The 16,733-nt window shown below is 42.3% G+C and overlaps 1 protein-coding gene across 2 annotated transcripts in view; it reads left to right on the top strand.

Annotated features, from left to right (window-relative positions):
- The window catches only part of PRDM6 (PR/SET domain 6), a 99,006-nt gene that overhangs the window by 52,778 nt on the left and 29,495 nt on the right, over positions 1-16,733 (top strand). For both annotated transcript variants that reach the window (XM_080679618.1, XM_080679617.1), the window contains one exon: positions 14,281-14,408. In XM_080679618.1, coding sequence (XP_080535744.1) covers positions 14,281-14,408 — 128 coding nt within the window. The remainder of the gene's footprint in view (positions 1-14,280; positions 14,409-16,733) is intronic.

Here is a 16,733-nt window from a genome sequence, read left to right as displayed (position 1 = left end):
CAGAGAGGCAGGTGTGTGCCAGGCTCCGAGTAGCCTCTGGCCTTGCCATTATCTGAAGTCTTCATCCAACTGCTTTGCAGTGGACTCAACTCTTCAGAGACTGTTGGGCATTTTTAAAGAAATGGAAGTGTTCTAAAAGATAAATATGTGAAGGTGAGGGATGTGTTAATAATATGTGGGGGTGATCCTTTTATAATGTATAACATAGCAAATCACCATGATGTTCACTTCAAATATCTTACAATTTTATTTGTTAATTATACCTCAATAAATCTGGGGGGAAATAAACCAAAGAACTGGAAAAAAAATAAGTGTTAATTTTAGCCAGTGAGGCAAAGCATACTTCTTCAAGTAATGTTGCATCCCTTAAAATTCTCCCAGTTGGATTTCCACCTCTGCCTGGCTGTGTTGGCCTGCCCAGAGAGCAGACAGACATGGTCCAGCCCTTAAGGCTTGGGTACCTAGAAGTCATCGAATCCTTCCTTGTGACTTTCCATCCTTCCATCTTCTTATCCATCCTTTCATCTACCTATTCATCCATCTATTCACCCATCCATCCACCCACCCACCCACCCATCCATCCATCCACCCACCCACCCAACCATCCACCCATCCACCCACCCACCCACCCATCCATCCATCCACCCATCCATCCATCCATCCATCCATCCATCCATCCATCCATCCATCCATCAATCCATCCATCCGACCAACGAACCAACCAACAACCAAACAAACCAACCATCCAACCAACCAACATACATTTACTGAACACGAGGTACCTGTAGTAAGCTCAGCTCTGTGCTAGGGATACTGTGACAAGTAAGACAGATTTTATCTTTGCCCTCATTGAGGTTATAGTCTGGAAGATTTTAATCAAGTGTTTGTTTAATGCTGCCTTCACAGTCCAGAATTTGTTTAAATAACTAGTTTTAACTTGTTACGTTCTGTTGTTCTTTTTATAAAATTATAATGGATTACCCTTCCCACACCCAGTAATCCCATTCTAGACATCAAATGTCCAAAACATGAGTGGGAAAAATCTACAGATTGTGGTGCTAGAATAAATGTCTTCTGATTTATGTGTGTATCTCTCCTACTGAGCTATAAATTATTTGAGGGTAGGGACTGGGTCTTAAGTTTTTAATGCCCTGCATTAAGCAGAGTGGCTGGCACATAGGAGCTGCTTACGAAATGTTTGTTGAAAGAGTGCTGTCTGGGAGGGCAGGAGTCTACCTTCCAGGCTCACCATTGCTGCTGTCACGTTCTATCCTTGGTACTTCACCTTCTGTATTTTGATAGGGAGAAGACCTATGGCAAACGAGTGTGTTTGTTCAGTCCTCTGTACAACTGTGCAACCCTTCCTTCAAGAAAAATGGTTCAGAGAAGCTCAAATCCATTTCTGTCCCATGTCTCTTGTTCCAGGACAAACTTAGCATTTCATTAGGTTTTTCCTGTAAGCAGTTATGTTGGGAGGAGAGCAACTTTGGGGCTCTCCCTCGGGACCATGCCTGGTCTGGGCCAGTTGTCACCCTCAGACGCTCACACTCTGGAGCACTGTGAATCTGAGGGTTCATAGTGTCTCTGCCATTGTCCTGGGATCCTGGGCAGGAAGGTATAAATCGGGAAATGAGTGACTCGACTTGACGTAAGGAATGTCTCCTAAATTTAAGATGTGAAAATATGTTTTGTGCCCTGGACAGATGGTCACTTTCCCTCTAATAAAGTGTGTCTGACAATCACACTTTATTGGTGTGGTTAGGAAAAGAATGTCGTAGACTTAGGAAAACATAATAATTTAAAGAGTGACACATTTCAGCGAAGAAATAAAGCTGTAGACTGCTCTGAAAAGAGTAAAACCATAGGAAACCATTACTTCATTGGGACAAATATTTTGTGTCTTCAGAAAGTTCTTACTAAAAAAACACGGGTGAGTTCTAGGGCATGGTATGTGTGTCTACACATACAGGGAAGTTGCCTCTGTCTGGTTTTTCAGGGATATTCCCTACTCACTACCATGTAAGCATTTAATATGATTGCTGTCTACATAGCAGTTTGCACCTAGGCTCTGGTCCAAGCTGTTTCTTGGACATCATGTTCTTCATTAGCTCCCACGTTGAAGTGTAAAACCAGTAACAGTTTTCACCAAGGTCTCTATGGTCTTACCTAGAATTTATAAACCGGAAGTTTCCACTGCAGTGAGGGTTAAACAGTACTCCATAGATGCATTGCATGAACCATTGAGAATTCGAGTGTGTGCCACAGAATGTGAACTAATTTTAGTGTGTTATTTTATAGTTCTCTGGTGCAGAACTATTTGGTATACTGTTATGAATAATGTGCACATCCCATCAGCTCACACTGGTAATATTTCTAGAATTATTTTAACAAAATGTTCCCCTTTCCTGTTTGGTGGAAAACTAAGATTTTGTTTTTCCAAATGGAGGTGAGTGTTCACTCAGATTTCCCTGTGGTTGATTTTCCAAAATTGATACTTTCTTTCATACAACATGTTTTTGTTGTTTGCTTTTTTTCACAACTCACCTTTACCGATGTGAAAAAGGATGGTGCATTTCTACTAGTCAGTCGGAGACCAGCCTCCAGGTAGGATGCTCTGACGCTGTATGCTGAGGTCTAGTGCCACTGATCCCAGCTCAGCAAAAGTGAAAATGAGAGAGAAGAGACCAGAATGGGGTGGGGCGGGGGAGGGGAAGCTCATTGGGAACGGGGGTGTTTTACTTGCATTTACTCATTCATCTCAGTGTATGTAGAAAAACGTCGTAACAACGTGAGCTGTCTTTGTCACACACACAGTTCATGGCAGTGATCTTTATAAGCCCCCCACCCCCCTCACTTAATAAATACGAGAAGATACAGGCTTTCTTGATTACTTAGATCTTAATATTTATTCAAGCTTCCGTGAGATTTTTTTCTTCATTTACACAGATTTCTCTCCCCTGAACAAATGTCCATTTTTAAATGTTGACTCAGTACATATGAAATAAGTTTGCACAGGCTCCAAATTAATTTCATTTGTAAATATATTTACTAGAAGTCGGGACTTCTTGTTGGTTACTTTAAAAACTGGATTTTTAGTAAACCGAATAGAAGCAATTTTTAAATGGGTGAGTTCTGTCGAAGAATTTTGGAGTTTGTGAAAGACATTGATGAGGATACTAAAAAAAAAGAAATGAAAGAAAGGAATGGCCACATGAAACTATTTCTGAGGCTGTTCTTAGCAGTGCAGGGTTAGCAGCATTTTCCTTTTCCATGTTGCTGTTGTGTGGACATGGAGACGGTTGTGCACTGTGGGTATTATTGCTGCCACGGAGGAGGGGGAAAAAGAGGTCTGCAGCCGCGCCTGTGGATGGCACCACGCCAGTGCCCTGAAAAATGGCAAACATGTCACAGCTAGCAGCTGGATACAGAAATATTTCTCTTTCATTTGGACGGATAAAAATTTTTTTCCCAGCAGGGCGCTCTCGGAAGAGTACAACATCAAAGAGGGCGGGTCTCACCAGTCAGACATCAGCTGGCTCCGGGATGGAACAAAATGAATGAACTGTCAGGACTTTTCCAGCATCGAGGCTTCTGCCAAGTGAAAAGTTAAAGGTTCAGTGGCTTGTTCAGATCGCAGACAAAATCCTGATAATGGAAGCCTAATTCCCCCAAGTCTTCCTCTGATCAACAGGCAGAGGATGTCTGAAGAGGACCCCAGATTGATGGATGGCAGGCTTCGTATTGATGGCTGCTGGCGTCCCCGGAGATAAGTGGGACTCACCAATTGCTCAGCGGCTCTCGGGAGCTCCCTGATCTCTGGGCTGGTATCGCCCAGTCTCTCCTGCTAGCCTGACACATACCAGTCTCTGACCCACAGTGTGACCAAAATACCCATTTCCATTTCTTCACGAGGCTGGCATTCTGCTGCAGGCTTCGCAATCCCCACCAGGGGTGTTTTACAGTTTATTGACACTTTTCAACTGTTTTTCTGATGACCATATTTCAGTCTTGACTTATATGTTAGTATTATCTGCAAGCTCAACATAAACCTCTAATGATTTTCTAATATTTCTGGAACTTGATGAATGTGAATTGACAAAGTACAGTATATAGCTTTCTATCAGCATTACTGAAAATACCGCGACGGTGTATATAACCATTACTCATTTATTTTATGGGGCGTTTATTACTTGCCCTTTGAAGCCTCGTTTCAAAATCTTGCCATTCCAAGCATTCCAAAATAGTCCAAACCAAAGTAAGAGGAAAGAGTTTTCTTATGAGAAATAACAACAAAAATACATTAATTGTAATGGAGGGAGGAAAAAGAAATGATTGAAATGAAGAGAAACACCTATAGTATTATATACTGGAAAAAAAAGTTGGAAAACTGAACACATAAATAGGGCCTCAGTAGCTGGTATTTGCTTTAATGAAGGAGCTTTTCTTGTAAAATATGCATCTTCATCTACAAACTTTTGCCTCACCTGGTTTTTGATGTTCCGGCCATTATGGCCCATTGCCAGCAGAAGGAGAGTGGTTTAATACAGCGTTGGGGACTTGTATCTTGATCCATGGCATGGTTGCTTTGTGTAAATTTTACTGACAGGTTAAGTAATTCTCACTAAATTGACATTTACTCTGAAAATAGGCTTGCTTTATTAATGCCATTATTAATCATTATGAACATTTTTATGGCCCTTCTTTGGAGAATTTCAGATGCTTTTAGAGAAAAAGCTGTACTATTTCTCTCTGATAGGACAACTGGGATGTGATGAAAATAGCAATAATACGACAGCCTGTGATTCCGGAGGGTTTCATCCTTGTGTCAATCATGAACTGTCTGACTGTGGGCAAGTCATTTAACCTTATAGCCCAAGGTTTCTTACCTGTAAAACAGAATAATGTTCCAGCCTGCTTCGAGGTCAGTAGAAGGCTCAAACAAGCCTGTGGAAGTATTTTATAAACTAAAATCCTACATAATTGTGTATGACCTGATATCCTCCCTCCCTCCCTCCTTCCCTCCCTCCTTCCTTCCCTTCCTCCCTTCCTTCCTTCTCACTCAAGGATATTTTTAAAAAATTGATTTTAGAGAGAGAAAGAAACATCGATGTGAGAGAGAAACATTTTTCGGTTGCCTTCAGTATGCGCCCCAACCAGGGATAGAACCTGTAACCTAGGTATGTGCCTTGTCCAGGAACCGAACTTACCACCTTTTGATGTACAGGATGATGGTACAACTGAGTCCTCCAGCCAGGGCTTGCTTTCTTTGTGTTAAGGGGGGACAAATGGTTTCACTCATGTTTGGGGTCTGTCTTCTCAAGCCTTGATTTGCTTGATTGGAAAGGTTAGAAGTAAAGCGGTTAGGAGACCACGGTGGTGTTCTTGCTGTCTCCCTCTCTAGCTTGGGAAGCAGCGCCCGGAACCCCTGACTAACAGGGGTCTCTGTGGATCTGATGCTCCGGCTGCCGCCCACAAGTGTGCCCCGCTCCTCATCCAGGTACACCGGATTGCACACACAGCTCACCCACCTTGACAAGTCTCTTGCTCATGTAGGAATGAGGCACTGTAAGTTGGAACTCCTCTGGCCAGAAATGCCAGTGGTCACAGAGGTCAGGCAACCCTGGGTGATCGGTGGCATTCAGCGAGAGGTCTTTGGGGTCCTTAAGCCGTAATTAGTTAGAACACTTGTAATAAGCACCTGTTAGTTACGGGTATGCTCCCAGAATGCTCTTAAAGGTGTGGTCAGAGCCTGTATCTTTTGGATGACATTTTTATAACACCGTGGTAACTGAAGACTGATTTAAATTTAGGTAATGGAAAATGTAGGACTGAAGAAATGCTTCTTTTCTATTTTCTAGGTAGTATTCACATTCACCCAGTATTTTAAATGTTTTGTCTTATTTTTTGATAGACTCATCTGGGAAATGAAAACATAAATTAGAATGACTGGTTTACTCCTACACCTCCCTGATGTCATCCTCAATTTTTTTTCTCCTCTCCCTCTCAACAGAAGTTGATTTCCTGGTATATACAAATCCTTGTATAAGGTAGCTATGGATAAGTTTAAAAAAATATTTGAAATGCATTTCTGCTTTCATTGAGCTTACAGTCTGGCAACTTTAGCAACAGGGAGTTTGCATATGCTGTACATATTACCCTGTGGTCAGTGTCCCTGCACAGGTTAGTAGATGATGCTGGGCTGGCATTTCCCGTGTAGTTATAGTGATGGCCTACAGGACAGCTAGTGCTCTTTGGACGCTTACTGTGTGCCAGTGCCCATGAGTCCTCTATAGGTACTAGCTCATTTGATTTTCCTATCAGTCCTTTGACCATCCTCAGCCCCACTCTTTTTCAAAGACTGTCTAGCTTCTTCAAGAAATTACGTACCTGCCCAAACTCAGACGGCCACCTGAGGTGGAGCCACGATTGTAACTCACAGGTACGGGAGCTGACACCCACATATGTGCTCTTAACCTCTGCGCTCTGTCCTCTCCGTTCACTGCCCTCATGTGTTTTCACAGGTGATACTTAAGAAGTTGTCACTAACAATCACACTAGTAAAAGTAAAATCTTTTTATTTAGCAACAGAGACATTCTGGTTTTAACCTTTCACAGTCAAAACAATGTTGTGGCTCACTGCTATCCACAGGCTACAACGTATTGCACCTCCCGACACAGAGGAACCTCACAGGAAAACATTTTTATCCGTCCCCATTGAGTTTCTCAGATTACTAATACACTCGATTACTGAAACCCTAATTTTCTGAATTTTACAGAAAGGCGGGCCCTATGAAGGCATGGGGTGGAGAATAGGGGGAAGAAGTCTGAGAAACCATCTTTGTATCTGTTCCTCCCCAGATCCTCCATGTGCAGTGAGAGGACCCCATCAGCGCTGGGTCCTCAGGTTTAAACCGGAAAACCCCCAAAGTCCTCTCTCTCCTCAGCCGGTTTCTGTGGTAATTATTTAATACATTTTAATCCTCTTATGAAATTCACCCTTGCATTTCATAGAATTATAAGAAGTTAGATTCAAGGAGGATGTCATATTCTCCTAAAAAAAGCCCTGGTTGTGAGCTCTTACTAGTAGAATGAAGTTTTAATTGCCTTTAGTGGTGATTTCTTTGCAAGCTTGGAATAAAATCTGAGCTCTCTAAGAAGCTGAAGGATTATTGTGGAGATTCAGTTCAGTTCACTTCAGCATGTTTTGAGTTCCTCTTACATGCTGGGCCCTGTGTTAGATGTTTGGCCATAAAATATGCTCCCTTGTGTTAGCTGCTCAGTAAAAGCTGAAGAAGGCTGGCATTTTAGCACAAGACCCAATGCTGGTGTCTGGGGCCTCGGCACAGGGGCATCCAACACGTGGAACCATCAGAGAGGGAGCCTGGGAGGCCTTCCTGCTCCCCAAAAACTGACTAATCATTTTCATATAAACCCCCCTTTTTTTTCTCATGTCAAAATTCAGGGACCCAGGTTCTGGGAGGAACAGATTACTGTTTTAGTTACAATTCAAGTCCCTTTAATTAAGATCAGTGACTCTCTTCTGGATGTTTGCAGGATTGCATGAGCTGAGAGCGGCCTCTGCACACTTCTGATGGGAAGGCAGAGGGATGGAGGGGTGTGAGGACGCCTGGAGACAGCCTCCTTCAGCCACAGTACTCTTGCTTTGTCTCAGTCACCAACTTTTGGAGACCCCATTTCCTTATGTGTAAGCCAGTGAGGTTGGAACAGATGGTCTGTGAGGTCCTTTCCAAATCTGATTTTCCGAGGCTCTAATTGTGGCCAAGGCACTCAGTGTTCTGGCGGAAGAACTGGTGACTGACCTCTTCATGGAGGTCTACCTGCTGGAGGAAGTGCGCTGCCTGTGGTTTTCAAACAGGGTCCCTCAGTTCACCGTAGGCCCCCGGTGAGGCCCCGGGAGCTGCCTCAGAGAACAAGGGTGAGGTTCGCCAATCTGGCGGCGTGTTCCCGGTGGACTTGCTTTTTATCCATTTTTATAGTGGACCAGGAAACTTTCTTTCTGTTTTTATAGTGGACCGAGGCAACTTTTCATGTTTTTAGAGTGGAATTGCCTTTTAGACTTCTTTGCATTAGAAAGGATCCCTTGCTTAAAAAGATCATTGGAAGCCTGTGCTGGTGAAAACCAAAGAAACGCATGCTTTTCTCTGCCCTCCCGCTCCCTGGAAAACAAGCACAGAAAGCCCGCTCTCAGTCAGAGGATGGCTTTGGGCAGCACAGGAGTGATGAATGTTCGCAGTGTTCCCAAGCTATCAGTTCAAACAGTTTCCCTGGAAAGTGGCCCCGCTGTACCAGACTCATTTAGGGGAGCAGCAATTCCTTTACGCTGGGATTACACACTTAGATGCTGAAAGAGGCCAAGCAGGTAAGTGAATTACTGAGGAAGCATGTTAGACTATAGGGAGTGGTAGGGAGTATGGAAAACCAGAAAAACACACAGCCAATCTAAAGGGACCACTTTTGCCCCAGCCGGTGTTCTCAGTAGTTAGAGCCTCAGCCCACCCACCAAAGGGTGTCAGGTTCGATTCCTGGTCAAGGATATGTATCTGGTTGCAGGTTCCATCCCCAGCCCTGTTTGGGAGGCAGCTAATGAATGTGCTTCTTTCACCTTGATCTCTCTCTCTCTCTCTCTCTCTCTCTCTCTATCTGTCCCTCTCTCCCTTCCTCCTTTCCACTCTATCTAAAAATCACTGGAAAAAAATATCCTTGGGTAAGGATTAACAACAACAAAATAGAGTGCACTTACTTTTTCTCGGCTTCAGTGGATGATTGCCAGACAATGGGCAGGTGCCCATATTTTGATTTTTTTTTCTCAAGAAAAATGAGAAAATAGGTAAAATTTTCAAAAATTTTAAATATATATGTATTTTGATTGACAGTATTACAGCAATACATTTTCCCATTCTTTAGTCTCCTCTGCCCAGCCCCTCCCTCCACCCCCCCCCCCCCAATCTTGACCACTCTATTACCAGTGACCATTGGCTATGCATATAAGTGGAGGAAAAGAAATGTTGGTCAGTTGCCCAAATTCAGCCTGGGAGCCACTAGTCTGCAGATCTGACTTTAGAGAAACACATTGCTCAGAGGCACCAATATACATGAATTCTTATCATTCAAAAGATGGTTTTCTTGCTATTATGTTAAAATAGGCCCAAGTCTGTCTCTAGCTCACACTGTCTCTATGATGATGATTATTGTTAATGTAAGTTGGCAGCATTCATAAATGACAGAGCCATGGACAGGCCACTCATGACCAGGGTTTATAAGATACAACGTTGGTGCATTTTTTGCTCATGCTGTTCTCATTTAAAGTAGATTCTTGTTCTAGGAAAATAAGATCGTGGGAAAGAGTGGTGCTTCCCAATATCCAGGATTGCAATAAAACATGTTTTTTGCCTGGTGGTGTTCAGTTAATGCCACACATGGTTTGTAATGAGGGAGAACTTGTGATTGTTATTTCAACCACATATGTCACATCCCAATAAGTATGATTGAATTGAAAACTTTAAAAATCCCCTTAACATGGTAAAATTTAGCTCTTTCCCCTTATGTTTCTGCTCCCATTGATACAGGATAAAAAGTAAGTACAGACCCAAAACAGTGGCTTTAAAGTATCAACAGCAACAATCACAAAATAAACCAGTGATTGATAACGCAGTGATATGTATTACAACTATTTTTCCCAGGAGCATAATACAGGTATAGTTTTTAATCTTGAGTAAAATAGTCAGCTTCTTTTTTTTAACAACACATGCAAAAACTAATCTACAAAGAAAGAAATGGCTAGGTTTTCTTTTTATTTATTTTTCTCTCCTTGATTTTTTTGGGGGGGAAAAACACACACCGAAAAGCAGGAAGTATAATATAGACAGCCAATATACAGGCCACCAGAAAAGTAAGTGTTAACACTTTTCCAAATTTGCTCAGGAATTTTTTATTTTTATTTTTTAGGAAAAATGAAGCATTTCAGATAAAGTGTTACTTCCCTTTACTCCACTCTCTTCTTTCCAATAAGCCAGTACTATGAGGACGTTATCAGGAATCCTTCCGGTGTGCCTTTTTAGAATTTTACAATATGTATGTAGATAGATAGGTAGGTAGATAGATAAATAGCTAGATGGCCATATGTCTATCACAATATACACTATTATAAGGTAGGCTATTCATAGTGTTACTTTGTACATTTTGGAATGTTAACAAATGGTATTATATGCAACCTGATTTTTTCAGTCAATGTATTTTTTTTTTGGTACCCCCACTCAGCTTCCTTGGGCAGTGGTGTATTTACCTAAATGACCAATTCTCTCAGCTCTCTTAAGCTCTAGTCCAGAATGCTTAGAAAGTCGGTATCCTATCTTCATTGTCCCTTTTTATCCATGACCAGTGCTTTTTTTTTTTAAGATTTTATTATTTTTTTAATTAAGGTATTATATGTGTACATATCTTACCATTGCCCCCCCACACCCCACTCCCATACATGCCCTCACCCTCCAATGTTTTGTATATTTTTTGATATTTATATGAACTGAATCTTAATATATACAGATCTAGTTCAGCCATTTTAAGTTCTTTATACTATTGCACTGAATAAGTAAGCCACTATTTATTCTTCTGATGATACCCATCATTCACTATTATGAACAGTGCAACAGAGAAAGCCCTTGAACTTGTCTCCTCAGGCACACGTATCAGAATTTCTTTGGGGTAACTTTCTAGATGTGAAATTGTTGAGTCATTGTCAACTCAAAATTTTGGTTGTTTATGTTCATTCAGGATAAAATCCAGTTTTCATCAAAACTGTGCTGAATTCAAGCATTCTTTCAGAACAGATCTTTCCCTAATCTAAACTAACTTTTTGCCTTCATTCTCACTATTTGAATGAATAAAATTTCTTACCTTTCATGCATTCATAGGTCCTAAGGGGATTGTCTAAACACTTTGTATATGGCTTCTAATATTTTTCTGCTTATTTAAAATCTTCTGAAAGGCAATAAATACAAAATAACTCTTGGTTTTGGCATTAATTTGTCTCCTTAAATCCTTACATTTTTAGACCTATTCAGTATTGAACTTCAAATTTCCCTTTAGTGTCAAACAAATATAGATGTTAATGCAACCTCCAAGGGCTTCCTGAACTTGAAATTGTTGCTGCTACTCTAGACTGAAACCTGTTGGAACATTTCCCCTTTCACCTAGGAGGCAGAACATCAGCCCCTTTCTGGTACAGTCAATGGGTAAGGCACAGTGTCCTTGTATGCTTTAGTTACATGCAGAATTTTACCCCCTCTTTTTTTTTTTTTTTTTAAACTGAGCTCTTCAAAGGAAACAAAATTGAGCTGGTAATGGAGAATAATGATAGGGCCCAAATTAGTACCTAGAACCTTTTTGAGAAGTCGTCCTTAATTCCCATTTAGCACTCAATTTAGGTGTTTTCCCAATGTTATTCTCCTTTAGAGGAATGAACAGAAATAGGAATCAGTGCCTTCTGGTCCATTGTTTCTCTTTTAAGAAACACCGAGTTTAAATGTTAACTCTTAATAGATATGGCCCAAGATTATCTTGAGCCAAATGCAGAAGCACACATGTTTGGCCTCTCTGCGTAATTGATAGGAGGTGCTGGCCACAGGAGCATGATGAGCTCCTCACATACTGTGAAGAAACTTGGTTATGACTTGACGATTTATGACATTTATGAAGCTTTTTATCTGGGGGAGAGTTGGGTGATATGGAGGTCATCAGATTTATGTTCCGAAAGATCACTCTGGCTACATTTAGAGAAGAGGTTGGAGGAGGCCTGGAGAAGCTGTAGAGAGACCAGTTAAGAGACTATTGCAATACTTTTGTGAGCAAGGAAGCTAACTGGGGAGGGAGAGATGGATGCACGTGACAAGTTTAAGAGGCAAATCCAACTGGCTTTAGTGACAGCTGGACTCAGGGAGCTGAGGGCAGAAAGAGGATCAATCAAGATCAAATGAGTTTCCTCAACTCTGATTGGCTGCACGATTATGGGCTCTAATTAGGTGTACGGATCTTCATCACAGTTTCCTGTGAAATAGTTTAATAACAGTATTAGCTGAAGCTAGGGAGGCTCAACCTCATGCCATGTTCTACGTTGTGTGATATTTGTAAAAAGTCTGACCAAGCAGCTCTCTACTTTTCTTCAAGGCAAGTAGCAGTTTCATTGGGCAGACAAAAGTTGTAGGACTCCTGTGGTCACAATATGCTTAATTTAAGGAAATTAATGTTGAAACAAGAGTGTAGAAGGAAACACTTTTTATGCTGTACTCATTTGCAAGACTGATTGGCTAGTGTCTGGTGTTCAGATGAGCTAATACAGAAGGTAGCATCCACTACATATAAATGTTGAGAATTTTCCTTGCTTTCGGGGATGTTGGCTAGAAGCACAAAGGAGAATTGTATTTCTCAAAATGCTTCATAATTATTTTCACCAGCAGTCCTCTTGGAAGGCTTGTTTGTTCATGGGGAAAGGACAGGGCAGAGGGCTGGGCCATCAACATTTTTGGCTCCATGATAGATAAACAGTGGCGTTTAAGGAACTGATGGCCTTGTTCAGTGTTCATGGGCTGTCAACAGCAGGCTCAGGGTTGAGACCTTCAATCTTTGAACCAGCTTCTTAAAAACAAAAAATAAAATAACTACAGTGCCATCTAACCTAAATACCAAGTCTGTCGTTAGATTGCTCATGCAGCGGATGTATCCACCCCCCCGAAATGATTCCATTCTCTGCCATCATCCCCAAACCAGGAATTTGAAGAAGTTATTAATCTGAAATATTATGTAATCTAGGGATTTATTCATTCTTCTTGCTATAATGATTATCAGCTGCGACCACTTTGGCATCCTATGCCATCATAACTTGTCAAACAATTGTCTTCGTTAGATTGGTGTCTATCTTTTATTTGTGGGATAAATTAGTGGAAAAGTTGGGGTGGAAAACTGAGTTCAAGAAACGCAAAAACAAAAAACAAACCCAACCAAAAACCAGCTGTTTTAAAATGGTGATTAAAAAAGGGGGAGGGGGCTGTCATCACTAAGCCCTTTGACCCCCAGAATAGAAATACTGAGCTAAATTAATGTGGATGACCATAGTAATTTTAAGACCTAATGTAACCAGTGAGGCTCTCTGTAAGACTTATTCTCTATGACTAAGGAAGAAGTGGAAAAGCTGATTAGCAAGAGTAAGAGACATGATTTCTTAGGATGCTCTGTCAGATCCCACCACTGATTTTATTTGAAAAGGTCCAGTTTCACAATGGTCCTTCTGAGAACTGTACCACTTGCTTCCTGGATTCCCCTTGGACAGGGAATGACCTAGAATTGCTGTCCATGTGTAACCCCTGATCTCGCGCTCCTTTAGAGACCACATCCTCCCAGGTGCCCAGGGCTGACCTGGCTTCTGGAAGCTGCCTGCCTCTGCTGTCGGCACTGACTCCACCTGTGCCTGGCTGGCTACTTGTTTTGCATAAGACTTTTTATCCCATGCTTATTGCCTGGTTTGAAGCAGATTTCATTTCTTTGAATACAGTGTTGAAAGAAAATCTGTTTGATTTTGGCAATGGTTACTAGACCAACCTCAATTGAGACATTTGAATCCATAGGAAACAGCATTTTTTCCTTTTCCTTTCCGAGGGTCTCTCTTTTTTGATGACTCCTCTCCTAATAGTTTCAGGTCCAGACAGTTGCAGTCTTACATCTTCTGCGAGGTGAGAGTCCATTTATTTCATCCACATCAGAATCTATTTGACCAGTGCTGGTATAGCTCCGTAACTCTCCAACTGCCTCCTGTTGGGTGTCGCCCAGCTTGCAGAGCAGACGGTTGCTGCCTCTGAATGCCTTCGGACAGTTGTGTGCTGGAGCCTGGGGGCCTGCAGTGTGGATGTTCCAGCCGTGTCCGTGTGGCCTCTCCTTTCAGCTGGCTTTGTTTACCCAGCAGCTCATTACTTAAGAGTAGCCTGTCAAAATAGGTTAAATATTCTTTGGGAAAAATGGTCCCTCACATCCTTGAGATACCACAAATATGTTTAATACAGGGAAGATGGGCTTGATAAGAAGAGTGTGATTGACTTGCATCACTGAAAAATATTTCCCTGTTATTCTGGTTGAGTTTCCATGAGCATCAATAAGCACTAGCAAAGCGAAGGACAATAAATTTCTGCAGCTGACACATAAAGACACCAAGGGAAGCAGGGAAAATGATTGCTGATGATTCATTCTAACTACTTGACCTTCTGACCTCTTCTCTAGATATATGATCAAGATGGGACACTACAGCACTTTATTGATGGTGGGGAACCTAGTAAGTCGAGCTGGATGAGGTATATCCGATGTGCAAGGCACTGCGGAGAACAGAATCTAACAGTAGTTCAGTACAGGTAAAGTATACCTCGATTTCCCACTTATGGAGCGGAAGCCCTTGGGCTTGCATATACGAATTCAGGCTTGCTGCTAGTTTTGAAACTATTCTGCAGGGATTTTTGCAGGACCTTGCAAGGACTGGCAGAAATTTATTTTTTGCTAGGTTTCTGAAATCTTAGTTCTTGCAACAGTAATTGCATGAGAATTCAGGAGTAAAGATCCTAGTAGAAGGCCTCTTTCACTCAATGCACGTGGTACAGTCATTTCCACATCCTCACCTGAACTTCTACATGGGCCGAATGAGCCCAGCACACCCACTGACTGGTGGAGTCCCCGAGCAAAAGTGTGCGCACCCACAGAGATGTGCAGATTCAGCCCCAGTCCCCTCGCTTTCAGTCACCTTCAGGCCTTCTCCCCGGAAGAACAATTTCATTTGCACAAAGGCCTGTGAAACCAAGGTCCCTCAGCCTTCCCAAGGCTGCTTTTCCAAACCCATTATGCTCAGCAGCAGCACTGGAGCCAGAGTGACCTCTCCTGATCCCTGGAAAGGTGCCAGACGATTGGACTTAGGTCCTTGGACGATTCAGAATATGTTTCAGGAGGTGAGGCAGTTCCAGAGCATAGGGAAGCCCCTGGTTTCCGAGCTGTTTGCCCAAAGACAAGGTGGAGCCACCCCCATTTCTCAGAGTCTCACAGGGGAGCCTCTGGCGGGTGGCGGGGGGGCGGTGGTGGTCCTGAGAAGCAGATGCTGAGCCACATCTGCTCAGTGCACCTGTTGGTCACGCTTCCCCATTTAGTGCTAAAGAAGGTTGGCGTGGAGACAAGCGATCACATAGGAAAAAAGCCCTACCACTCAGCCTTCTTTTCTCAAAATTCCCTCGAAAACATGTGCCATATAAATACATGACCTCAGTTATAAACAGCCATGCTCCCTTTAGAATCAGAAGCAACTGTTTAACTTTATTAGGCACCATTGACACATCAAAGCAGGAGGCCCTGAGCTTGGCAACTTGGAGTCCTGCCTGTGGCTCTTCATTTTCCTTTCCTTTTTTTTTTTTTTTTTAATGAAGCCTTTAAAAAAAGAGAAAGAGCTTTATGCCCCGTATAGGTTAAAGGTTGCACAACTCTGGCTGGCTCTCTGAAGGTCTCCAACCCAAAAGGAGCGTTTTTGGGCAGCCTGTGACTTCGCCCTGCCTTGGTTTCCTGTGCAGTTAGTTCTGTTTCATGAAATAAGGGTCACATGAAGCAGCGCACGGCAGTAGTCCCTTACTTACCCTGCTGTGTCCAGGCCTTGCCCACCTTCATGGAAGCTGCATTTCTGTCATGAAGGTTTTCTGAAACTCGCAGCTAGAGAATTAGTAAAGAGTGCGCTTGTCCATTCAGCAAGAGATAGCTTGGCTGGCCCTGTAATGAGCACTCAGGGAGCTCTTGAGGCAAAGTCGGAATCCGGGCGAACGAGAAACCCTGGACAGGAAGGTGGGCATGAGTAAGTCATTACCTAGCTGTCAATAGTAAGTGGATTTTATAGCTCCCCTTCCTTGAGGGCGCTTCAACTCCCAAGTTCTCTCTGCCGTGCCGATCTGTTTTTGATTACTTCAGATCTTTATAAAATGAGCTACAAAAACACAATTAAAAAAAAAAAGAAACACTGGCATCCATCACCGGTGACCACGTCCAAGAGTAAGAAAATAGAAAAGTTGGACCCTGAAGAGCCAGCCTAATTTTTATTGTACATGAATGTCCTCTTCACAGAAAGTCAGCTGGTTTAGATTCGTTCTGTTATGATTTGTAATATCTAAATGGAATTTTCTTCAAAGCGCCTTGATTGATTGACCCTGAGCTGAACGTTTTGTTTTTATTTTGAGGCTGACAATAATGTTTGTTGGCATATGCTCTGCTTCAACTGTGTGGGGACGCCACGGAGCTATCTTTATGAGTCATCCAACCACAATACTAAATACATGTCAGCAAAGGAAATATTATCTGAAAAGGGAAAAATCCCTTTGATGTGCTTCAGCATGCAGAGATTTCTGCGAGTTTTGGAAGCTCTGCCCGCTTGTAAGGAACGGTGTACACTTACACTTTTTTTTCCCTCCTCTTTCGGCCGACTCCGTGCCTCCGAGGACCACCCATCGCTCGAAAACAGTTCTGCTCTTTCAGCGGCAAAGTGTGTCATTTGGTTTTAGCACATTCATTTGCCGGGCGCTGTGTTTATATTAAGGGAAGCCAAACCGAGAGATGAAATGTTACAAGGGTGAAGTACAAAGTAGACTCAATTTTTCTCAAGTTAGGAGATGCCAGTGATTTATAGCTCGGCTCCAATTTTGATTTCTTTTTTTTAA

Source organism: Plecotus auritus, assembly GCF_963455305.1.
Source record: "Plecotus auritus genome assembly, chromosome: 7".
NCBI lineage: Eukaryota > Metazoa > Chordata > Mammalia > Chiroptera > Vespertilionidae > Plecotus > Plecotus auritus.
Note: the sequence above shows the minus strand (reverse complement) of the source record. Positions and strands in the feature narration are given on the sequence as shown.